This window comes from Oxyura jamaicensis, chromosome 13, assembly GCF_011077185.1.
Source record: "Oxyura jamaicensis isolate SHBP4307 breed ruddy duck chromosome 13, BPBGC_Ojam_1.0, whole genome shotgun sequence".
Lineage (NCBI taxonomy): Eukaryota > Metazoa > Chordata > Aves > Anseriformes > Anatidae > Oxyura > Oxyura jamaicensis.
In genome coordinates, this window is record NC_048905.1 from 14,986,101 (window position 1) to 15,011,836 (window position 25,736).

At 46.8% G+C, this 25,736-nt stretch overlaps 1 protein-coding gene across 7 annotated transcripts in view; it reads left to right on the top strand.

Moving 5' to 3' along the window:
* Positions 1 to 434: 434 nt before the first annotated feature.
* Positions 435 to 25,736, top strand: part of KLHL3 (kelch like family member 3) — a 56,657-nt gene continuing 31,355 nt past the window's right edge. For 2 of the 7 annotated variants that reach the window (XM_035338408.1, XM_035338410.1), the window contains exons 1-3: positions 13,869 to 14,016; positions 21,245 to 21,361; positions 24,253 to 24,359. In XM_035338408.1, the coding sequence (XP_035194299.1) occupies positions 14,003 to 14,016; positions 21,245 to 21,361; positions 24,253 to 24,359 (238 nt within the window). In that variant the 5' untranslated portion in view covers positions 13,869 to 14,002. Of the gene's footprint in view, positions 1,370 to 13,836; positions 14,017 to 14,675; positions 14,697 to 16,561; positions 16,581 to 21,244; positions 21,362 to 24,252; positions 24,360 to 25,736 lie in introns of those variants that run through there. The other 5 variants (XM_035338409.1, XM_035338406.1, XM_035338407.1 and 2 more) reach the window with 5 other exon arrangements.

Genomic DNA, 25,736 nt, shown 5'->3' on the forward strand with positions numbered 1-25,736 from the left:
CCCCTCCCCCTCCCATTCCCTCCCCCTGAGCGAGGCGCGCGAAGAGCGCCCGGCGCCGCCGGCCGTTACGGGGCAACCTTATTGGCTGCCCGCCACGTCCTTCAGCGGCAAGCCCCGCCCCTTCTGCCGCCGCGCGGCGGAGGTCGCGCCCTGCGGTTCGCCGTTACGCCCGTCAATCGGGACCTTAGTCCCGCCCCCGGAGGCGAATCGCGGGCGGCCTCCCCGGCTCCGCGTTCCGATTGGCCGCGGCGGCGCAGAGGGGGCGTGTCCCAGCGGCGGGCGGGCGGGCGGGGCTCCCGGCGTCCCCTTTGTGTGGGCACCAGTCGCCGGGCGAGCTCCCGAGGAGCAGCCGCCGCCATTTTGTGCGTGCCCGAGCCCGTCCCCGTCCCTCGTCCTCCCCCCCCGGCGCTGCGGGAGCGGCGGCAGCAGCCGGGCCGCGCCGTGCCCGTGAGGTGAGGCGAGGCGAGGCGCGGGGCCCGGCCCGGCCGACGGGAGGCAGCGCTCGGCGGCCGCCGCAGCCCTGAAGCGGCGCCGCGCGGGGGAAGAGGCGGCAAGACGGAGGCGGGGGGGAGAAGAGCGGCGGCGGCGCTGCCCCCCGGCGGGAGGAGGAGCCTCGGCGCCAGGCCCCGGCGCGGCCCCGGCCCCGCTCCCGGCGGCGGCAGCAGCAGCAGCATGGAGAACTCGCAGCTATGCAAGCTGTTCATCGGCGGCCTCAACGTGCAGACCACGGAGGCCGGGCTGCGGGAGCACTTCGCGGCCTACGGCACCCTGACCGACTGCGTGGTGGTGCTCAACCCGCAGACCAAGCGCTCCCGCTGCTTCGGCTTCGTCACCTACTCGGCGGTGGAGGAGGCCGACGCCGCCATGGCCGCGTCCCCTCACGCCGTGGACGGCAACGCGGTGGAGCTGAAGCGGGCCGTGTCCCGGGAGGACTCGGCCAAGCCCGGGGCTCACGCCAAGGTGAAGAAGCTCTTCGTGGGCGGCCTCAAGGGGGACGTGGCCGAAGGGGACCTGGTGCAGCACTTCAGCCAGTTCGGCCCCGTGGAGAAGGCGGAGATCATCGCCGACAAGCAGAGCGGCAAGAAGCGCGGCTTCGGCTTCGTCTACTTCCAGAACCACGACGCGGCCGATAAGGCGGCCGTGGTCAAGTTCCACCCGATCCAGGGCCACCGCGTGGAGGTGAAGAAGGCCGTGCCCAAGGAGGACATCCAGGCGGGCGGGGGGGGCGGCGGCGCGGGCAGGCCCTCGAGGGGAGGCCGAGGAGGAGGACGGGGCCGGGGCGGCGGCGGATCCGGCAACCGGGACCACAACGGGCTGGCCAAGGGAGGCGGCGGTTACAACAGCTACGGCGGCTACGGCGGGGGAGGAGGCGGCGGCGGGTACGGCTCCTACGGCGGCGGAGGCGGCGGCTCCTACGGAGGAGGCGGCGGGGGCGGCGACTACGGCAACGGGTACGGCGGGTTCGGCAGCTACAGCCAGCACCAGTCCTCCTACGGCCCCATGAAGAGCGGCGGAGGAGGCGGAGGAGGGGGCGGCAACTGGGGGGGCCGCAGTAACAGTGGACCGTACAGAGGAGGCTACGGCGGGGGAGGCTACGGGGGCGGCTCCTTCTGAGCCGGAGCGCCCTTACCCGCCGGGGGGGCGGCGTGCAGAGCCTTCCCTCCGACGCGGGGCAGCTTCGAAATGGTTTCTCCCCTCGCCCGCCGAAGGGCAGCTCCTTTTAAATGCCTCCCCGCTGTGGGAGCAGCTCCTAAATGCCCCCTGGGGGTCGCCTCTGCTGCCTGTGCCACTTCTTTTCTCTCGGAAGATGGACTGGGCCCCACACACACATACTTTGTGTTACAGTCATTGATGGACTCTATTTTTTTATTATTACTTGGACCTTGGTCGTTTTTATACTAGCAACGAAAAATGTCTTGTTTTATTTTGTTTTTGTTTTTTTTTTTGGGGGGGGGGGGTGGGTACGGGGTGGGAAGCGTCTTGCTGATCTGGAGTAAAAACTGGGGAGGGTTACGGGGGAATTTTCTTTGTTGTAAGGACTCGATACCTGGCTACTACATTTTTTTCTACAAAACCTCGGATCCCATGACTGAAATTAACATTTCTGTAAAGGAGGAAAAAAAATCGTTTTTACATTTTTTATTTTTTAAATAAATCATTGTGTTCATTGACCTTTACATGTCTATTTTTTTTTCCTAGGATCCATTCCGTACGGTTTAAGGCTTTTCTAGGTTTGAAGCGAGTGTTCCTCTGCTTTACAATCTCCATGTATTCAGAGTAAATATTTTATTGCCGGTAAAGGTCCTGATCGACTTTTTTGCTACCCCCCTAGCGGATTTATTGGTTTTCAAACACGCGACAGAGAAATTTTTGAAGTACTAATCCGTGGATGTGGTCTGTTTTTTAATTACTCGTTCTCACGCAGTTTGTGTGCATCCACCATCTTGTACTAGGCAGTTTGACGTGCTGACATGGTTGGTCAATTTTTTCTGTAGGACTCTTCCATCAACGTATGTACTGTGTAGTTTTGACGAAATAGTTTGTGTTAAGCATGTGCTTCATTCATATAAAATGTTCAGAATTTCCGATTGCTTAGTTTCAAGTCCTCTTATTGGTTTGTCTGTGTATGATTCCTTACAGGAAAGGGTCGACATTTATCCCTTCTATTAAATGCATTCTTGTTTTCATAGTACCGGTTTAACAGACTTTTTCATTCTCAACTATTGTCCTACGTTAAAGTTCCCCGAGAATCTCTTGCAGCACCATCTACCGGCAGGATGGCAGACCCGCTGCTGCAGGCTCCCTTACGGCAGGAGTGAAATTGGGTTGCTAACGATTGTACTAGATACTTACAAGTTATTTTATGCCGTTAGATGACTGGTGTAGAGTGAAATTAAATCTGCATGCGAATAAAGATGGGCTCCATGAGTATCAACTGAAAAAAAAAAAGATTTTGCAATACCTGCCTCAGCACATTATTACTATTCTAAAAATAATCGCAATTGCCCATATATTTCAGAAAGTGATAATCGAAGCTGTTTGGGCAAAGTGCTGTGACAAATGAGCCAGCTCAGTGTACCCATAACATAGGTGCCAGATGTAAAGCAAAAATATTTGTGTAGTCTGCTTGATTAACAAATGTATATTTGTAGCCCTTTTCACGCAATAGAATTAAAGTTTGTTGTTTATTAAAAAGCATAATGTTTTAGGGGAAAACTGCCTTCCTGCATAGAAATATAGAATAGCAACGTTTATGGATATCAAATAAAGAATTGAATTCCTTACATGCTTGAGTCAGAGTATGTATGATACCGGGCATGGATTTAAAAAGTACAAAGTTATTTTGACTTGAGGTTTCTAAGCACTTAGGTACTTTATGGGACTGCATCTTAAAAGCTGATCTCCGTTTGTGCCAGGTGTGCAAGATGTTAGGTGTATAATTCCCTCTGATTCCAGTGGAAAGTGGAATCTAGGGATTTGCACCGCTGGGCTGAAGGATTTTGGATGGAATCTCAAGTTAGAGTCAGTCTTTAATGTCAGGCTAACCTGACACTGATTTTTAGTTGGAGTGAGTGTTTTGTTGCTATTAGAAATAAAACTAGTTTAAACTCAGTTCCTTACCTGCTTAAGTGAATAGGACAACCTTTTGGTGTCACTGGGATTTAAACCAAGAGCAGTTTCCTCTGGAGTGTGATAACTTGTGGCTCTTACTCAGTGAAACTGATTCTCTTTGGCTTAGCTGTTGTAAATAGGTTCCAAGTAATTTGCATTTATATTGTATTTTTTTTTTTTTTTATCTCAAACACTTGTCAGCCTCTATTTTGAACCAATCACTGATGTGTTGTTGACAGTGCATGATGCCTCGGAGAAGGGTTTGTGAAACACAACTGGTGAAGTGCTGGCTCTTGTCAGGGCAGCTGCAGGAGGTTGGTTTTATTTCAGTTTGCTGAGCTTGAACGTGTTTTACTGTACCTTTGTGTTCTACATCCATGTTGGACGGTCAGCCTTGAACTTCACCTGAAGCACAGCTTTCTGTTCTGTAGCTGAAGTGGACTACTGAGTTCTAGGTGTTCTGTTAGTCTGGGTGTGATCTCGTCCCTGTGAGATGGACTGCCTCCATCCTACCAAGGGACAACCTGGTCTGAGGGAGGCAGTTAAATTCCCTTCTGTGATGTGGCTTGTCATTTGACTCAGGGGATGGAGATTTGGTCACCAACTACAGCTTTGTGGTTCCTTTCATGTGTGCTATAAAAGGACCTGTTGATACTAGAAACGAGTAATTAAAAAAAAAAAAATTCATTTGTGAAATCTGTCAGTTTTGCCAAGTTACAGCTTGATTTTAAGAGTTGTGCTGAAGCATGCTATTTGATTGTAGTGTCCTCTTACAGGACTAATGCCTTACAGAAGAAAAAGTGGATCGCAGATATTGCACCTATACTAAGGAGTATGCTATGTGTATCTCAGAAGGCTGTCATCTGCGTCAAGTTTCAAAGGTGTCCTCCAAAATGTTCTGTGGCGAGCATCTCAACTAGCTGGGACTTGCTCTGCTCTGACCTCTTGTCTCAAGGGAGCAGGAACGCCGCTGTGACAGTGCTTGGGGATGTTTCAGGCTCATGTAAGTGGTTTTATAATAAGGGGCAGTAATGCTGGGTTGTAGCATGTAATAGAGAGACAGATTTGTACCGGATAGCGTTAAAGAGACAATGACTCAAAGAATCTCTTTGAATATGTATCTGTTTCTAGTACGTGACATAGTAAAAGGGAGAAATTTGATGCTGAAGCTTTGCTTATGTGCTTAATGACAGAAACTTTGTGACCTCCTAGCAGGTGCATAAACAAAGCTTTAGGCTGCAAAGTCACACTGGGATGGTCTTAGAGACGGAAATAAGTTTAACTTCAGTTTGCTGTTCTTAGTTTGTAGCTTAGTTCTGGCATAGAGGTGTCTGAAATTAATAACTTCATTCATGAACAGAAGGCCCTTGAGGTTTTACCTGTCAGAAACGGGAAGTGAGAGCAATTGGTTTACTTTTGAAGTCGAATAAAGTAAAAGTGCGGTAGGTTTCTTAAAACACGGATGTTCTTTTTATCTTTAATCTTTACGAGCAAAAAGAAACTCTCCAAAAGAAAGCTCTTTAGAGACTGCAATATCACAGTACAGCTGTGGTGTGATGTGCACATGGTTTTCTTAAGAGTAGAGTATTCATGTCTACTCCAAAGCATAACCTGTTCTTCATCCTGCATCTGGTATGACTTGTACATTTTATTTGACTAATGAAATCAGCCTACCCACTTTTATCATTGAAGTTAGCCTATACACTTTTTTTTTTTAATCCTACTGCATTAAAAAGATGCTCGACACCTGTGTGTTTAATGGAGGGGTATCTGCACAAATCAGCAGAAGCACATCTCCTTTGTTTTCACCATTAGATGATGAGAAGGTAATTTAGAACAGAAGCAGCACCTGAAACAGCTTTGACCAAAAAAAAAATATCTCTGCTGGGTCACGAAGTGTGTTACAGCTGTGAGAGTTTTACAAAATAAAAGCTGCGCGCTGTCCTTCGGGCTGGTGTAGGAGACTTCAGTGGATGATGTTTACTCTCCAGAACTGAAGCTTTGGGTTTGTGTTGTGTCCTGAAGTAGGTGCAAGTGGTGCAGCTGCAGCGCGTTGGCTCTCAGGCTCCCAGTTCTGCCTACGGGGGAGAGCGTCCTCGGACCTGCTGGGAGCGCTTAGGAGATGTGATTGAATCAGACCAGATACCTCGTGTGCATGCACAGTGGCCTTAAAAATGAGGGCAACTGAAATATGGTGGTTAAAAATGTAATTTAAGGTTCTCAGATGCTTTATGGTGTTCTTTTTTGCCACTTAGATTGATCCGTTAAGCAAATGTTGCTTTCATTTAGTGTTCAAAGACCCAAGTGGGTAGTGTGGGTCAGAACAGAGGTTTGTTATCCTGCCCTGCCAGCTGATACCATTGTCGCAATATAATGGCATTCCTGCTGCTGCTGAAAAGGGTCTGAGCCCGAGTGGTGCTGGGGACCCCAACCTCCCAATCGAGGAAAATGGAGCAGTTTATTTCTGCGTACCTCAGAAGGTTCTAAAAAGCAGAAGTTTGGTTTAAAAAAAAACAACAGAAATAACAACAAAACTCTTAAGGGCAGAGTTCTGTTGTGTGCATGGTGAACAGAACCGTGGTATGTTTTTGTGAGCAGGAGTTTGCTCCTCCAGTCTGAGATAATTGGCTTTCTAACGGGAGGTAGCTCGCTGAAGTGTAAAAAGGGCTGCCCCTCCTGAGGGGTAGCTGCTATGGACTGGAGTTTAGCACTAAACAGTTTGCACCACGTTTGTGTGGTATACGTTTTGTTGTGAAGGGCTGCTTTGTGAGCTATCAGGCAGGAAGGAGACATTTCTGATGCGTCTTTCCAAGTATGTATATATAAAATAATACCTTTAGTTAATTATAGTGGATTGAAAGTGTAACTGAAAATGTCCTTTCACCTTAGCCCTAGGTGCAGTTTACAAAACCTTAAAAATCTTTTTTAGCTTAATGGATTCTGTCATCTGATGTATGCATCTCTGAAAGATGAATTTTCTGCTTCTTTTTCTATTTCATAAATAAACAATTGCATCCCTGCTTTGCTTTAAAATGTCTTTCACAATTAACGAACGTTAGCAGGAGTGTTGAGCCAGCCTGAACAAGCACTGTTTGCTTTTGTTGAAGAGGTTTTTTTTTTTAGTTCTCCTGTTGAAGTATTAACGCTTCTATTATTTCTGGTACGTGCTGTATGCACACATGCACAGAACCTCTGCTTCTGCTTACCTTTAATGAATATTTATTCCTACTGCAATGTAAATACAGCTACTGATGGGTGTAGGAGGTGTATTTCTTACAGCAAAATGAAAGGCTTTCTGCTATCTATCTTTACCTAGGAGTTTTCTGTCGGTTACCTGTATACTCCAACTTTTAAAGGAGCTGATGGAATTGGGTGCTTTCCTCCTCGATGTTCCTTTGACAAATCCTGGTCCTTTCTGCATTTTCTGCTCCCAGAGCTCTTTGATTTCTCTAATATACAAAGGGGAGGAAATATAGTCACTTTTGAGCTAATACCTCTCTTTGTATGTGCTTTAATCATATCTGTGTTCCCCTTAAAAACATCTAATCCATCTCGTGGGGAAAACAGGAAAAAAGGAAAGAAGTGTAACGTAGTGCAATGGGAAGGCTGAGAGAGCAGGGGCTGTAAAGAAGCTGTAGCTTGGTGAGGAATAGAGACATTCTTCAGATTCTTTTATTTCCTGAAGTGTATCTCCTGAATAGGCTGAACATAGTTAAAAAGATGAAACACTTCGGGTCTAGGTTGGGGCGGTCTGGATAGAAAAAACCCCTCAAGTACTGGTCTCTGTTGTTGGGTCAGCCTTTGCCAGCAGGAGTCCTGAACTAAAAGTTGCAGTAGGGTTTTTGCGAAGTACTCTGAGTGCAGCTGATCTTAAACAAGAAACAAGGAAACAGTTGTGCTCCGAGTCCGGTAGGCGCTGTTGGCTATTGCTATTAGAGATGCATCGGGCTTAGAGCCCTGGCTATTCTCAGATTGTCAGACATCCAAGTAACCAAAGCTCCTTAACTTTGAAAACTAGATGCCGAGCCCAGGCAGATGAATAATGCCATCTGTCCGAGGCATCTGGATATTAACCCTCTTAGTCCAATACGTAACGTTTCGTTCCTGAATGCTTTCACAAATGGAAAATACTTTTGGTAAGAACAGCACTTCCTTAAAAATAAAATAACCTACAGCATGTACCGCTGTAATTTTGATACGTTCATTATACAACTATAAATATCTCTCATGTGCAATGCAGCAAGGAATCAATACCAATTTAGAAAGCTATTCCGTTCCTAGCTGCAAACGTGGCAAGATGCACATTTGCTCGCTAACATCGAAGTACATATCACTGATGAACCCTGCAGGAAAAAATCCTTAGAAGCTGAATGAGCTGGTGAATCTGAAAATACCTGCGTTGTTAAAATGTTGCTTTATAGCACGCAATTGCTAACTAGTTTAGGTTCTCTCAGAAGCCCTGCACTTGCTGGAAATGCGCCGTTCTGAATTGGAGGGTATGCGGAGAGGTGCCTCTGCAAATAGCCAGTTGGTATGTAACCCGCTCAATACGACAGACAGCATTTTAGTCGCCTCTGCCATTTCTGTAACTTTGTCTGGTTTCTACAGTTTTACAGCTGGCTGCTTCTACTTTGTAAGAAAACTTTGTTTCCACAAAATCCCGTTGGGAAGAAGCATGAGTGTGATGACTGCAGGCACTGATTTGGAAGGAGAAAGATCGGAGTCCGCTCCGACTTCCAGAATGGATTTAGATTAAAACAAAGCTGGACAGAGTGCCCAAGCAGTGTTTGGGGCTGGAGATTCACACTCTTTTTACTTGTTCTCTTTCTCTATGGCTCAATCATTTTGTTTTCTTTACTGCATGCTAACCCAGGTTTCATGGCAAGCCTCCCTCTCCCAACCACACACCCTGATGAACAAATTACAGCAACAAGGGCAGGGCAGGGCTCTGGGAGGAGGCTGTGCTTACCTAGCTATTGTATAAAATCACAGCGCTCTCGGCTGTGTTTTGAAATAGTTTACGCCTATTTCATCTTGCAGGTGCCCTGCCTTAAAGGGGATGTCCTCTCGGGTTGCAGAGCCTTAAAGATTTCCAATCTGATTTTTCCAGTCGTAATCTAGTATCTTTTTCAGGCTTTAGTTGTCATGTAATTTTGCCAGGTGACAGAATCCTTTACTGTGTGATTTGAGTTACGATTCTTTAATTCTTTCCGCTGCTGCTGGAATAATGATGCTTATTTTACTGAAGAGAGCTTCTTTAAAGTCCCGAGGGCAAGTTCAGGACTTCTGCAGCCTAGCAGTGATCTAGCGTGAGGATGCTTGTAGTTGTAATTTCTAATGCCTCTGGCAAAGGATTTTTAGAAAAGTGCATCCAGAAAGAGAGGTAACGCTAGTCTGCTGCTGCTAGAGTATTTTCCTAGTTATGTATGCTCCTGAAAAAGAGAGATTCCCATGAGCGCAAGGGAACGGTTGAAGCCTTAGCAGCGAGTAACCTGAAGCCAACTGCCATGCCTCTTTCATTTAGGGCTCACCTGTCTGTTATTTTCTGGAACTTTAAATACAAGCAAATATTTTTTTCTGTAACTGTGTGTTTTGGAAACCATTACTGGGCTTTTCTTTTACTCACCCAGCTCCAGACTGAATTTGGGTTTCTGCTCTGAGGTATCGCGTTACTCTTCAAGCCTCTCGAGGCGTGAATCAGCGCCACGCGTGTTTTGGAAATGTGGGGTTGGGTTTGTGCGTAGCTGGTGGCAACGCAGAGCTCTTGTTTTCCATGCACGTGGGAGCCAACTGAGAGTGAGTTGAGAAATGCCACCTCTGGAAGGAAAGTTGGGAAGGAAGAGCTGGGCTTGTTTTAGCGCTAGTGCTGCTTTGGGCCAAATCAGCTGGTGCCCTGTGCTCTCTGGTGCTTTCCTTCTTCCCCACAGAGTGTATTTCTTGTTGGAGAGAGGATGAGAAAGCTGAGCACTGAAAAGGACACCATGAATGTTTGCTAAGCGAACAGAAAACCAAGCTGAACCCTCGGCGTACAATTCCCATTCTGAATTGCTATGGAGATTGAGAGAAAAAGAGAGAGGAAAAAAAAGGTGTCTGCCCAGAAAACACTGAGGGACAATGTTATCTGCTGGGAAGGCATGCTGCATGGGGCAGCCTTTTCTGTTCAGGTGAAAGAATGTGTCTATGGGAAGCAATCTTGCCAAAAATTTCATGAGTGTCATTTACGTGATTTACTCCTTCACGTTAACATTGCAGCATATTGTGTTCCAGCACCAGGGGGGTGGGCTGCTTCCTAGCTTCCACAGAGAACAAAAAAAAGTCATTTTTGAAGAAAAAAATCAAGAGAGCGAAGCAGGAAGTGTACAAGGAGTAAGAGTGAATAGACCTGGATTGGGGCAGGGAGGTCCTGGTTTGAGTTACTGCCTACAGCCATGAAGCCATGCGGCATCTTTATGAAATGTACGGGTAGCTTCCCCTTACTACCAAAGGAGGTTGTGAAAGAATTAAAGGATATATTAAAACGAAAAAAGAGTCACTTTAATGTGTCCAAATCACATTTGGGCCATAGCCTCAACTTTTGCTCAAGTCCCTGTGTCCGGCCTGTGGTAAGAGCAGGACACTTCAGGTGGTGCAGAAATGGGAGTCAAAACTAAGGCAGCATTAGGCAGAAGGAAGCGGCCTTTAGGCCACCCGAATACTGGCCTTCACCTTTGTTCAAGTTGCCACAAGAGCTGTTTTTACAGCTTTCTTCCTGCATGAAATTTTTCCCTTTTGCATGCTCAATTCTAAGTCATCAAATCTGTCTGAGAATCTTCCAGCATGCCTCCGATACACGTATAATACGATAGCAGGGCAGGAAGCTCGTGCTGCTGACATCGCTGCCTGTGGGTGATATCAGTTTTTTTATGCTACAGGAAAGAGAGCAGGAGCAGGAAGACCCGTTTTCTGCTCATTGTTACTGCTGGGTAGAGTGAGCAGTTTAACGCCTTGTGCTCCAGAAATAACAGCCTGGGGGTGAAGGTGGCCAGGTTATTACCCTACAGCTGGCACTGTTGTGATGAAACTGTTGGAGAAAGAACGCTGCCCTTATAAGAATGGTGACTCATTTTAAAGATTAAAGGAAAGCATGGTTCATAAACCCCAATTTCAATGGAGTGTGGCAGGCAGGAGTGTAGAAATTGCAGATCTGCCAGCAGAGGGCAACAGTCTCAGAGCCTGGGAGCGCTGACAGCTCCTGCAGCACCTCTGCTGGGAGCTGGACCTTCCTGGGGCCGGTGGGTGGAGAGGGCTCGGGGTGGGTGCTCCCGGCCTCTGTCCTTAGAGATCGCATGCTTCAGGAAGCACTGCGTCGGTGGGAGTCTTTTACCACTTAAGCTTTCAAAACACCGGTGATTCCAGCTCAGGACAGGTCCCTAGGTCTCCTAGAGCTTTGTTTTCAGCCTTGGGTCCCTCTGTGTTGCTGCAGGAGCTAAACTTGAGCTGCCTTTTTTTTTAAAAAATGTAAAAGTGGTGAGCTCTGAATTCTGGCAGTGCTTTGGTAATATGGATGGCTGGTGGTATGTTAGAAGTATCATAAAATGAAGAGGGGAATAATCCTGTTAAAAGTAACAGCCTGGGGTTTTGATAATTGGAAGCAGATATGTTCAGGGCTTCTCTGCTGAGGCACCTTTGTTACTGAATCACTGTTTGCATTGTTTCTAAACTGTATGATGATCCTGTGATTCACTGCTCCTGTAGTTTGCCTTGCAGAGCCAGAAAGGACTTTTTTCTGCCTTGATGCAGAGAGAAAAAGAGTGCTTGCTGCTGGATTTTGGGGAGGGGAGGTCTCTCTGGCTTCTGCTGAAGCTTTGGAGTTTGACAGGGTGTTGTCTGAACATGTTGGTGCTATTCACAGAATTAAATTCTTAGAAACACTCAATTTGCTTTACTGCCAAACTCAGAGTTAAAGCAAGTTGCCAGACTTTGGGCCAGGTGAGAATTTTGAATCGGATCGACAGGGATTGTTTTTATTATCTCTCTTCCTGGCATTTTTATTCACGTAGTTCCTTACTGTTGTAGGGTCACTGGCAATGCTTTGATCTCTCCTCATCAATCCCTGCAGCTCAGTAGAGCTGTGGGGTTTGGTCTTCTACTGTAGATCTGGAGGTTGTCAGGGGTATCTGGGAAGGTTTTGGTAGGCCAAGGTACATAGTACTGACTGCATGCTTGTTCTGTGGACCTTTCAAAACTGAGTGTCAGTTATATGGTTGCCAGTGACTGAGAATAGATTAGATATCCCAAGTAGTCCTAAATTCTTCCTACTAGGATTTTTTGAACAATTCTACCCATCAAGTGTTGTTAATTCCTTTTAAAAAGCTTCTTTTTCAAGATAACATTCTTTGTACTTAAAAACAAGCCAAAAATGTTTATATTGGGCTGTTATCTAGGCATGATTATTTTGTGAGGCTACTATAAATGTAATCTCTGATTACTGGAACGTGCATTTTTTTCCATCCCAGCTGTGACTATTCACTGGTTTGCTCTTTCCTGTTGCTGGGATTTACCTTCCTGTGTTTACCATGGGCATTTGTAGAGCACAGCGTTGGCTGGACAAAGCAGGTTTGTTGTTTTGGTGCACCCTATGTGCCTTGTACCATGGGCTGGGTTGATTGAAGTATAGATTTTTATGGTGAAAGCATATTATTTTGTTATTTAATAACTGTGTTAATAGAAATACACAGGTATTTGGCAGCAGTTTCAGGACTTGCTCTTGCATTTGAACATTTTATGACTGTCAAGGGACTTATTCAATGGAAACAAGTTCCAGCCCTCATTTTCTAGATAAATTACTACTATTTTTAGTATTGCTGCCTTTTCTGTGATTTGAACTTGTCTTATAGTTTTGCACGTTGTACATCAGGACTGTAAGACTGCACGAACACTTGGAAAGTCCTTGAGGATCTAATGTGTTAAACCCATTAGTTTAATGGGATTCTCAAAGGGAAAATGCAGGAATCATGCCTTTTACCTGACTCCTGTATGAGGCTTGACTTCATGGCCTTGTATTTCTTCTGTTTATGGGAGGACTGCCAAATGGTGTTTAAACAGTAGGACTCTCAACTCTCCATCCCCGTGCAGCTTTGATAAAGTCCTTTAGCCTCCAGGTGTTTTGGGTTTTCTTGTCTGAAGAATGGGAATGATCACCAGTTAAGTTTTTCAGCAAGCTTTTTACATCCTCATATGGAAGGTGCAATAAAATCGATGAAATCGTTATTGCTGATATATTTTAAAGGATGAATGGAAGTTAGTTTGGTACGACGAAGGACTGGAGGAGAAATGTAAAAGGGTGGGGTGATAACTATTTACAGAAAAGAATGGCATCTTGCAATATAAATCTCTTGGGCACTTTTGCTTACCTCTTTCCATTTCACAAGCACATCTTGTAAGTAGAAAAGTAATGAAGAAAGCAATTGTTCTTGTCTTTATAATTAACCTCTAGGGCCTCATTGTAGCAGAATATGATTGGGGAAATGATTTTAATGAAATGAAAAAAAAAAGTATATGCAAAAGTTCCTCTATTTGTACTAATGAGAGTAAGAACAGCAATTCTGAGTCCAGTCCTTCAGGCTGCATAGCACCTGCAATTTAGAAGGGCCCACGTTCCCTACACAGCAGCAAGCGTTTGGCCTGGTAGATGGTGGACTTCGTAGAAGGCCCAAATCCAGAAGCCCCCCATTATCTGTATTATCAGCAGCACTGGCAAAACTGCAAAAGATGTGAAGATGGGTTGCTGTTCATGCAGGAGAGGATGGGAAGGAGCAGTTTTGAGGACAGCCTCAGCTGCTTGCCTGTTGTTTCTTCCAGCGAGGGGAAGGAGCGGAGCGCGTCCCCAGAGCGCTGCCCCGGAGGCTGCGATCCCTTGGCTGCTCCGCTACCTCCTGTACCAGGCCGCCCACACTCCTGGAATCTCTCCTGCAGCGTGCCAGCACTCCATTTGTACGAGAACCACGTCCAGCTGGGCTGGAGGCTATTCCTGGCCTTACCAGAGCCCCGCCGCTACCCCTGTGTGGAACCCAGCAGCGGGCTGAGGGCAGCCTCGGGCCTCCGGGCTCCCCCACCTGCTCCGGGGGCCTGCCCCAGCGCCGGGCCGGGCCGGGCGGAGCTGCGGCCGCCCCCGCCGCTGCTGTTGCCCGGAGACGAGCGGCGAGCGAGCAGGGGGAGGAGGGAGAGGAGGAGGAGGAGGTGGAGGAGGAGGAGGAGGAGGAGGAGGAGGAGGAGGGCGGCGCGGGCTGCAGTGGCTGCGGCGGGGCGCGCCGGGGACGCCTCGCTCGGCAGCCGCCCGGAGGACGGGGCCCGGGGCCGGCCGCTCGCAGCCATGCCGGGCCCGGGGCGCTGAGCCCGGCCGCGCCGCACCATGGAGGAGGAGAGGTAGGTGCCGCCTCGGGGGCTGCGGGCTCCGGCGGCGGCCCCGGGCCGCTGCTCGGGTGGGATCCACCGCACACAAGGTGGGGTTCCTTCCCCCCGGTGGGATCCCCCCTGCGCCGGCCGGGGGATGCTGCAGTGTCACGGTGACGGGCTGCCTCGCCGTGTGGGCAGGATGCGTGCTGGAGGGCAGCAGCGAGGGAAGGCATGCTGCTCCAGGCGGTGATTTAAAGGAAAAAAAAAATCAATAATAATAAAATTATCTCTCGTGCACCTGGAGCACAAGCGGCGAGGGGCTGGCGTGCTGCGGGAGCGGTTCGTACACCCCGTGGAGCGCTGGGCTTGTGTTTGCCTCGTGTGTTGCTTGGACCTCCGGCAGCTGACTTGGGAATAAAATAAGAGGCATACCAGCAGGTATATGGCTCTTTTTTGGCTAATGAATGAAAGTCTGTAACGCCTGTGAAGCCTCGGGGGTCGATGTACCTGTGTGTACGTGGAAGCCAGCATGAGTGGTAGGGCAGGAAGGAGCAGATCTGTGCCTTCCTCGCACACTTGCTGGGCCATACGTGCTTTATTTCCTGCAAGGTGATGATTTAGCTCCAAGACTTGTGTGCAGAAACTCTCTGAGTCGACCTAATGCCTGCTGAACGCATAAAAGAGATTATTGCTGCTCAGGAACTACGGAGGTGCTGGGGAAGGTGGTCAGCGCTCGCTGCCTTCTCTGCATGCCTTCTTCCTCCCCGCTGTCTGGGTGCCTTTCCTACACCAGAAGCACACTTGTACGGCTTCAAGCTAAACACTAAGCTGTTTCTTTTTTGTATTTTTCTTTTAAACAGGATATGCTGAGTGCCTCCTTTGCATGTTGTGCTGGTGACCTTGCAGGGGGTGGGGGAACAGAGAGGGGGCTTGACCTGCTGGTAGCACTGATCCTCAGGGCTTGACACAAGTTTTGTTTAAATATGATACATTGGAAAGTTAAACCGGGGTCAACCCCCAAATTATGGGTGTTTTCCCTCAGCTGAAGGACAGCACTTGCTGCAGCCTGTCAAGAGTTAGTTCCCAGGCTCTGAAGGGCAGCTTTCTACCCTTAAGCGACCCCACAGTTGCAATTCTTTGAGTATTTAATGTGCAACGCACCCCTTAACAACTGTCATGTCTCTCTAAATTACACCGTACAGCTTCCATTTCCAGTAAGGGCATGAATGGCCAGCTATTGATATTAATTCAGATATTGATATCCAGATATTAATTTCCAGTGCCTTGAAATCTTATATTGTCATATTTAGATGTTAGGCAAATATGTTAGGAAAACATAGAATGTTTTCCTCTTTTTTTTTTTTTTTTTTTTTTTTTTTTCCCCTTTATGTCTATGTAAACGAGCCTAGTGTTTGAGGACACAGAGGAGCTGTTCTAGTACCCCCAGGCTGTGCTCATTCTTGGCACTGTTACATATTGAGCCCTATATTGCACGGGGGCTTCTTGCTGGGGATTCAGTGGGGAAGAAGTCACCTGGAAAGTGCCTGGGTTGTTTTGCCTCGTTCTTTTTTTCCAGACTGTCCAGTTTTAGGACATGAAGGATTGATCGCCCCCACTGGCGTGCTTTCTGCTTCTGGAAGTGAGGAATGCTTATCCAAATTGCTGTTTTCATTTCTAGGTTTTGGGAAGAGGAAGGAAGCCTGGAGGTGGTCACAGGCAGTAACAAAGTGGGGTTTGACTCCTGGCAGGGAAAGCTGGAAATACTAATTTGCTTTCTCGTTGGAAAGGGCACATTGTATAGAACTGCAGCAAAGCTTTTGCCTGCTCTGAACGAGACCTGAGAGGAGGCTTTAGAAAATGACCTTGCTTGATAAGTGCTGTGGCGGTGAGTGGCCTGGCGGCTCTGTGGGAAGGTTCTCCTCCTGTTTTTGTACTTTTGCCTTGCATTTCGACTCAAAAATGTGTCATGCAGATTAGGTCTTAAATTTTACACTCCGTGGTTTTTATGACAGCAGAATTCCCCCTGGTTTTTAATTTGCCATTTTTGTAGTTCATGAGGAACACATTACTGGTGCTTGCATCACCTCTGACTCTGGTCCCAAGCCTGCCAGGACTCAAATATCCTGCTAGCTTGCACATCTGAGTTGTTCAGTGGTGTCATGTGCCCATGTCATTGCACAGGGGCAGAAGCAGCCATGGGCAAGGGGGATTTAACCTGAAATGTAAGCATCTGGCAACAAGTTATCCCAGAATCCTGATTCTTTTTACTCTGCTGATGGAGACACTCATTTTATGGAGAAATTACATAGTGGTGTCTGATTGGGCTTGATACTCTGAGTCTCGATGTGCAAGGTTTTTGAGTTTGGAAAGGAAACAAAAATTTTTTTAATCTGTGATTTTAAATATCTCTCTGAGTGGTGGCCTCTTCACAGTATTTGTCAGAGAAATATGGAGAAAGCAGATGGTATTCTTGTAATTTGGGTTTATTTTTTGTTGCTTCCATAAATGTTAGTGAAGACTCTTCTCAGTAGTTCCTGAAGTTTGCTTTTCCTCTGAGTTCTGCTGTCTCCATTGATATGAATGTACTTTTGGGGGTGGGTTGTGTGCCAATTATGTATTTGTCTAAGTTAATGTCTTCATGTTGGTGTAGGCACTGAAAAAGTTCAACTAAATAGGATAAAAATGCTATTTAAAAATCTTTTCCATTATGCTCTATCTTAAATGTTTCAATGACAATGTTTCTTTGAAATCCTCTTAAAATCCACGCGTTTGAACTCTGTCAGTCGCACTTTTTACTGTCTTGGATATACGTCAAGAAAAATTCGGAAATTAAGATGTTATAAATATGCCGCTACACTGACCTCCTTTTCTTACTGTGTGTCTGACTCGAGGAATAACACTATTGGGCATAATGTGTTGGTTCCATGATTTTGGTCATGATTCTAAAGAACTGTTGAAGTAAATAAATAAAAATACTTTTACTTCAGGACTAAATTAATGTTTTAGTCCTAATTTATCTTAACGTGGCGTTTAAGCTTTGAAGACTAGTAGCTGCTATTAGGTACCTTTCAAATTTTTCATTGGGAGCTATGCCAAACCTGTCAGAAACTAAAGATGGACATCTTACAGTGATGTTTGTAAAGTATCCCAGAAAGAAGTGCCCTGGGCTTTGCAGATTTGCAGCTAACACGCCACTCATCCCTCAGCACGGAGACACGAAGCGCCCGTGGGGGCGCGGGGCTGAAGGGCCTGGCTGTGAGGGCAGCCCTGGGCCTGTGGAGACGACAGCGGCTCCCAGAGCCCCCCAGTGCTGTGTGGTGTTTTCCTTCTGCTCTGAAGGAAAGCTCGTCTGGAAACTGCCCCTCCTTTAGGGTGAACTTCTGGCTCCCGTAAAGGCTGTCTCAGAACTGATTTTGGCAGAGCCTTGATTTTTCTTGCTGGGGTTTACCAGCTCTTTACGCGGCAGTAATCTTGCAAGGGGACAGTTTAGCTCCAAGGAGGGCTTTTATTCTTTCACATAATCTACAAAGACATCTGTAATTACTGCTGGTAACTAAGGCAACTCAACTTTATAGTTGATGCATGCACGCAGCAGAGCTGCGGGTTATGGGTGTTTAAAATACCTTGCCGTGGGTTGGTATGCGGCCGCGCTCAGGCGGGAGCTGCGGCAAGCCTGCGGGCGGCTTGAGCCAAACCCCGCTGGTGAGAGGAGAACCGTGGTGGAAATGGGGCTCTGATTAACTCAGCTGACATAATTTGGGGCTCTGAAATGGGGGTGTGTTTGTTCGCCTCGGGGACGGTGTTGAAAAGCCACGCGGGAAGCGGTGGCGGGGTTGGCGCGCTCTGAAAGGAAGGGCCTCTCTGCTCATCTGAGGAGAGTCCTGCTGTGTCCCTAACGAGGCTGTTCATCTGGCCCAGGGAAATTAAATCATTTGTCCATTCACTTGGTGCACGGCCTCAGATAGCCCAGGAATAGAACAAATTGCTCCTGGCACCCGGCCTGCCGGTCCCGCTGGGGCGGTAGGACATCAGCTCCTCGAACGGGGCGCTGGCGGCAGCGTCCCTGTGCCGGGCTGTGGGATCCCGCACGCCCCGCTCGGTGCCTTTGATCCGAGGACTTTGTTCTCTCCTTGTCTTTGTTCCGTTAATAAAATAACGGAGTAATTCTGAAGCATAACAATTCTCAGCGTAGTGGGAGAAGCCTCAGGTCTGGGTTATGTAATGCATTATTCTGGTCTTCCCAGGGGGAGCTTTTTTTTTTTCTTTTTTCTTGTGGCAGGTTGCATTTGCTTGGAGCATGTAGGTTCTTGCATTTCGATGTTGGAAATGTGTCGGCGATATCTGCGAGTTCGTGCATGGGGGTGTGAGATCTCTCTCCCAGACAAAAATCAGCCTCCATATATTAATGGAGAGAAATTCTATGGAAGCTGACTCAGTTTCAAAAATGAGTTAAAGGCTCTTGGCCATTAATTTTTTTAATGTTTCTTACATGAGTCATTTGGAAAGAACTTTAAATAGCATATCTTGATTTTTTTTTTTTTTTTTTTGAGACAAGTTGTTAACCAGATAATCTGCAGTATTTTCTTGTGGTGATCCTTTGGCTCTTTGGTAAAATGCAAAATTCACCCCTGCTAGTAAATCTGAGAATGTCTTTCAGGATGCTTTTCAAAAAGTTACTTTTCATGCTTTTGAGGAAGAATTGTTTGATCTTTTTCAAATGAAGCAAGGTCTTTGCTTTTAAAATACACAGACAAATGGTGGCAGAGTTAAAGCTTTATGGAGACTTGTTGATCTGACATTTACGTTGGCGTTCAATGAAACTTGCTGTGCTCTCTGATCTGTATCTTGTGCCAGCTGAAAAGTTTTAAAATAATGAATCTTTGGTCTCTGGCGTTGGAGTGCTAACAAATAAATCTCAGCGGAGTGCTTTTCCCTATTCAAGAAGCCTCGTGATGTCTGCGTGCAGGGCTTGATTTTGGTGGCCCTGTGGTGGCCCTGCTGTGCCTGCCACAGGTGTTTGCTGTCACCTCTTTCTGTTTCTGTTTCTTTTTCTTGATGTGTTTGCTTCCTGTAGGTGTTTCAGCTTTGGAGACTGAAAGCTTGGTGAAGTTGCTTACACTGTAAGAGCACCACTTTTCCTGGCTTAGCTCTGGCGTGCTGCAAGGGAAGGCTTGGCTTTTCCAAAAGCAAGGCTTTGCGCTGGATTTTTAAAGCTGTGGTCAAACGTCTCTGCTGAAACCTCAGGCCAAGCAGCTTTTGATCGATACAGCACAGAGGCTGAGCTGAATCTGGCTATGTCCCTGTGGCAATGAGGCTCTTCGCTGCAGCGTGCAGACCTGGGTGAGAGCCGAAGGCTGCCGTAACTCCGTGCCTGTGGGTGCCACTGGCGCAGAGCACATGCAGCTTTCTCCAGGGACAGAAAACTGGTTGTGTTGTTGCCTGGTGCCAGCCCCGTGAGTACTAAATGTTTAACAAGAGGTACACTCCTTTCTGGTTTTTATCTGGCCGTGCAAGGCTAATTGGATGACAACCAAAGTGCAGGCGGGGAAGCTGTCTACCTCATCTGAGACAAGTGCTGAGTTGTGTTGTGCTCAGCCTCGCGGCTTCGCTTATGGCTGGAAATATTTAACTTGCTCAGCAAAGTGAAGGAATTGGACTTGGCCGGATTTTGGCGTTTACAGGCTAACCTTTGTCTCGGGCACAAAGCTGGAGGCCGCTCAGTATGCAGGCGTGCGTGCAAGCTGCGTGCAGCTTGGCTGCCGCTCAGCGCGGTGCTTTTGGGGGAGGACAGTCTGGCATCCTGAGGCTGGCCAGGGGGACAACGAGCTTCGTGGGGCCTGGAGGACATGGCACAGGTAGCAGGAGGCGGTCAGGAGCAGGCAGTGAGGAGAGTGCAATGTTTAGTAAGGGCTGCATGTTGTCAAGGGGTAGTGAATCATGAATAACTGTGGTTTTCAACAGAAAAGTTACTGTGTGTGAGTACACGTGTATATACGTGCATATGTGCATGAATACATACACGAGCAGAGGCCGTCTGACTGTTCTGGGGAAGGATCCCGCATGCTTCCCTGGCTTTGCACCATTTTTCAGAGATGATCCGCTGGTAAAACCAGCGTGCCAGGCTGCCCAGACTCTTTGCTTTAACCTGATTCATCCTCTTTTTATCATGACACAAGCACAGCTAAGAAGGGTTACAAGGAGGTGGGGACAAACCCAAAGCCGATGCAGACCGTCCTTTGGAAGGAAAACTCTGAGCAGGTCTCCAGCCTGGTTGATGGTGGCAATGAGATTACCTTCCAAGGACTGCCATTCACTTGGGGTTGGTTTTTTGGCAAGGACAACCTTGCCCAACTTGTCTTATTGGCTTTTGCCGGCTGGAAGGTGTGAGGAATGAGCTGTGGATTTAAGCGGCACAGTTATCTTGCACTAAAATGCTGCTGCTTTCACAGGTGGAAACCTTTAGCTCTGAGTGATTTCATGCATTTTCAAATCATTGAGGTAGATATTGACCTTATGTCAATGCTGTACAAAGAGCCAGCGCTCAGAACAAAGTAATGAGGACATGTATGTGCCTAAGGCACCTGTTGGCCGGGTTAAACAGCACATAACTGGGTGCGTTTGGTTTTACATTACCTATATAGCTTGTGGTTCTGCTAGGAAAGTCTAGCTCAGTAATTCTTTCTATACGTTAGAGTGGTAACTTATTGCTAGAACAGAAATTAGATGTGGCCACTGTAAAACTAACGTTTGGAAAATCTGCAGGTAGTTTTCATAGTCCTTTTCTACTTGCCTCTGTAGCAGAAGATACAAGGCATATATTCTATGGTTAGGTTTTTGAGATCAAATGTGGAAATCTCAACTTCTCTTTCTCTGCGTGATTGTTAAAGTATCCCTGGTACTCTGGCAGTTCCCAGTGCTGAAGTCTATTTCTATTCGGTCAGGCAATTATGTTCTGGCTTCAAAATCAACTTATACTGCTTTCCTGGACTGCAGCCTATAAGACTGGGCTTTGTCCTCGAGTGTTTGGCACCTTTTCACTTTCTTCCCTGCTGATTGAAATGTGGGCTGGTTGGCTTTCAACATCCATGCAGAGGTAGCTGCGTTTTGCGATGCTCTTTGTGTGTGAACCTGATTGGACTAACAAACGTGCAAGTAATAACTCCATGCATGATGCCCTGTGCTACAGTTTTGGGATATTTTTTTTTGTGTGTGTGTCACTGAATCAAATTTTCTACTTCTTTTTTGTCCCTGTTTTTAGCATTAAGCAGAGTTCCCGATCCTCTGAGGCAGCTGAGGATGAAAAGGACCAGCGCACAGTGACAGTCAACCCCTCTCACATGAGAAAGGCATTCAAGGTCATGAATGAATTACGGAGGTACACTTTTGGGCATCCTCTATGGTTTAGCGGGACCATGCTGATTAAAACAAGTGTTTGGGAGATGTAATAAATAAATAAAAAACTGTGCCATCTTGGTCACAGCTAATGGTTGCATGGAGGGTATTAATAAGCTAGTAGGAAGAGGCAGCTACAATACAGCTGTTCTGTGATGGGTTGCTGTACCCAGTCTCACGCTTGCCTATCTTTGAGTCGGAAGAAAGCCAGCTATGGCTCAAAAACATGATCTGAGCAATATCCTGCTTTTATAGATGATAATTCATTGAGCATTTTCCATTACTTACAGCAAATTTAGCTGTAAACTATGCTCTTAGCTGAGCTAATGGTCTGAAAACCAATAATAGCACATTTCAGACATTAAGACACCTACACATAATTACAGACCAAAGATTATTAATGCACCGTTCTTATTTTGTTTAACTAGCAGTGTCGTTCAGTCTGGGCTGAGCACTTCAAAGTAGGAAGAAGACCCTAACAATTTAGATCTCTACTTGCAAATTCAAAAATCCCATTATTAGTTAAAAGAGAACACCTTGGTGTCTTTAAATAACTGCGTAGGTACAGGGAGAACAGAGGCTTGAGAAGAATGCAGTTTTTAAGAACCACTGTGTCACTGATGTGATGACAGTGGCTGAGTCTGAATTGTTTTTTGGCTCTTATCTCATGAACCAGGCACAAGTTCAGCAGGTGTTTCTATAGGTAGTTCATTTGAGTCCTTTACCATTCAAACACAGAATCACAATTTTTAAAAGGGTTCCTGTGGAAAAGACACGTGTCATACAAGTGACTGTGTGTGTTCCCTGTTTCTCCAGATGGTATGATGAAAGCAGATAACATCATTTACTCTTCTTCCTGCATGCTTAAAGTGCTCAGAAGATGTTGTAGGAGCCACCTCTCTTTTGTAGATTAAGCAGTTTCCCTACATACGTGTTCTCCAGTATGGAGAAGGATTAGAAATGTCTCCTTCCACAGATGTCACACAGCGACTCTCAGTTGCATGAGGAACAGAAAAGGAAATATCTTTCCCTTGTAACAGTTAAATGAAGCAGAGTATGTTTTTTTTTTTTATATTGGTATCCCTCTAGTCCTCTCTTTGTACTGAAAGCAAAAGATGTGAAAATAGAGGTTTGTGCAGCTATATTCAGAAATCTATTGTGCTACCATTGTTCCTTTGTTAATTGAAGCATAGTGGGAATAGCTGGAGACTGACAGTGTTTTTTAGTGCCTGTAGTTAGCCAGATCTTGTGCTATGGTCAAGTGATAAAAAAATACAAGATTAAAAGCTTCCCTTAAGCACCTGTTTGATGTTTTCTTTTTCTGGGTACTCCTCCTCAGCCCCTGCTGCTGTTCTGGAATATACAGTTCTCGTGTCCATTGTATTGTGCATTGAGCTTGTGATCCGTTAAGCCATCAACAATCAGTGTTAATAGCTACCTTGAATAATAGTGCCTTAAAGCAAATGCATCAAGAAATCCCATACAGAGGGCCTAGAAGAATCTTGCTAAGCCTTTAACCGATTTGCAATATGTTGCTCACTTGGAATTTGTAGCTTTCAAATGTAAATTAAATTAACTTTCATGAGCAGTGCTTTAAATAACTGTAGTCCAAAGAGGAATTGAATAGGGCATCTTTTACATGAGCTGAAGGTGATGTGGAAGCTTCCATTAACAGACCATGAAAGAGCTCCCATTACCACCGTCATCCCTTCCAAACTGGGCTGAAAGTAGAACAAAGGTTATCAGTTCTTACTTTCTTCCTGTTTCCCAACCGTAGCCCTCCATTTCACGAATAATTTTGTTCGTGTATTCCAGCATATGGAGGAGAAGGAGACACACCTAGTCCACTAGAAGATCCGTGTGTATTTATTTCATCTGCAGTTGCCTAAGAGAAAGCAGAGCATCGTGATAAACATTGCTGAGGAGAAGGCGACATCTAGATTTACAGACACAGAACTTTTTTTTTCAGGCTTGACATTTGGAAAGAACACCCTTATTTTGCATTTGTATGCTCAGACAGCTTAAACCAACTTATTGGGAGGCTGAGCACTTCTAGCTGTCTACATCTCTGAAGCCCTGTGCAAACATTAACTAATGAATCCTCAAAGGATGTACGTGGGGCTGGTGGGAAAGGTCACTGATTAATGAAGTGGCTTTTCCAAAGACATACAGTGAGTCAGTGGGGGAGCTCAGAAGTTTTTTGGTTTTCGTTTGGAGCCCCTTGTTTTTATCCTGGTGCCTCTTAATCCTAGGCTAATTCTTGTTGTAAATGAAGTCGTCAGGCACACAGATAAATTTCACTGGTTGGCTGCTCCTCCCTGGGCTTAGGGCAGCCTCTGCACTGGTCAGCACCAACAGGTGTTTTGCTGGTCACATTCTGCAGGGCCAAACATGGAAGAAAGAACAGATACAACATTTTTCCACTCTACCTTTTTCCTGTGGAAAGGTGAAATTACTGCTGGTGTTTCCTTGCATGACTGGTACGTGCTTTATAGATCTGCCAGTGCTTGGCTCCAGGTGGTGCCCAAACTCTTAAACTCTTCTGTACCTTCTCTAAGCCCTACTTTTGAGAGGTGGAGGGAGTTCCTTTCCCCTCCAGACCTTGTTTGGCTTCCATAGTTTTTCTGGAAAACAACAGAACCTTGGGCAGGGTTGCAGCGTCAGGAGGATTCAGGCTTTGCTTTGTAGGGGAGCACTGGTAGGAGCTGGTAGCTGAAGGACAAGAGGACCTTGCACTGGGATTTGGCAGGAGCTCAGGTGCCTTGTCTGTAATAGTAGGACTTCTGCTTACTTTTTGGGGGGCTTTACCGACGTAGTTTTTTTTTCTGACCAGGAGTTCTGAAATGATCTTTGTCTTTTCTGGTGTTTTTCCAGCAAGCGGCTCCTCTGTGATGTGGTGATTGTGGCTGAAACTGTGGAGATGGAAGCCCACCGCGTGGTCCTTGCGGCCTGCAGCCCTTATTTTTGTGCGATGTTTACAGGTACTCCTCTCTGCGCCAGACCCCGCGCTCGGGTTGAAGGGGCTGGGAGCTCTGCTGTGCCTCCGGCAGGAGCTGAGCAGAGGCAGGAGGCATGGCCTTGAGAGGGAAGTACGGCTAGGTCTGCACTTCGCTGCGTGCGATGGATGTTGCTGATCATCCTTGGCTAATTCTTCTAGGCACAATATATGGCCTTGGGAGTGGCTACAGGGGGAGCGCATAGCACAGAGCTCACATGAAGATTATTAGGAGGCTTCACTCGCTGTGTGTATGTTTTTTAATTCCGTAACAATAGCTCAGGTCATGAAAACACACATCATTAACATCAAGCACATGTGCAGAGCCCTAATGGTTGTGGTGCACTTCAAAGAAGTTGCTGGCGTAAAAGTTGTAGTTTCAAGGCCCGGCCCTGCAGACGCTTATTCGCGGTCACGGATGTTTAATCTCCCATGGCACTTGTTGCTGCTGCCCGAAATAACACTGCTGTTCTCCAGATCCAAGCATGTATTAGCAGCCCTGCCTTTTTGCAGGGAGTGTTGTTGCACTCCAGCATATTTTGGTAATGGCAGATGCAATCCAATGAGAAGGGAAGGAGAGGATGAAATTCTTGCTCTGTTCGTGAGATACCTATAGCCTGTGCTTGTCACTGGCTGTGCCCAGGCAGAACAGCAAGAAGTCGTGTCAATCCCAAGGAAGGCAAGTGACCAGCTTATTTAAGTCCTTCTAGTACCGTCAGTTTGGTCAGGAGCTCCTTAGCTTTCTTCCTTTTCCTTGCCCCTCCTTCCCAGGATAGAAACTGACTTAAACCAAATAGAAATAAAACGTGTGTATGCTCCAGAGAATGATGGTTACAGTCCCAGAGCTTCAGCATTTTGGGGGGTTTTCCCACTGTTTTATGTTCCCTGGTTTGTGGCTTTGGGGAGGAGAAAGCCAAGTTCAGTAGGAGCTCTTGGACCTGTTTGGAAACAGGCCATGTGGATGCTTCTACCAGCCTTTGGGTTAGGTTTGCTTTTATTTTGCTTCACTGGAAGCAGAACGCAGCATTTCTGAGGAAAGCCTGTCATTTGGGAGTCCTTTCTTCCTTTTTTTAATGGAGGGGGAAAAAAAGCATGTAACGCTGAAGCATAAACCGATGTCTGAACATTGGATGGGATGTGAGGTTTGCCACGGTGGCCTTGTCTGTGCGGTGAGCTAAGGGGGAAAGCATTTGTGTTTCCTAGGGAGCTGGAAGTGGGTGGGTGCTGGCCGTGGTGAGGAGATGGAGGAGCAAGCCCCGCTCTGAGGCAGCTGTTGGCAGAGGGCACCTCGGGGGGGAGCTTGGGAGTGCTTGTGATGCTCATTCCTAATTAGAATTAAAAAAAAAAAATACTGGAAAGCCCT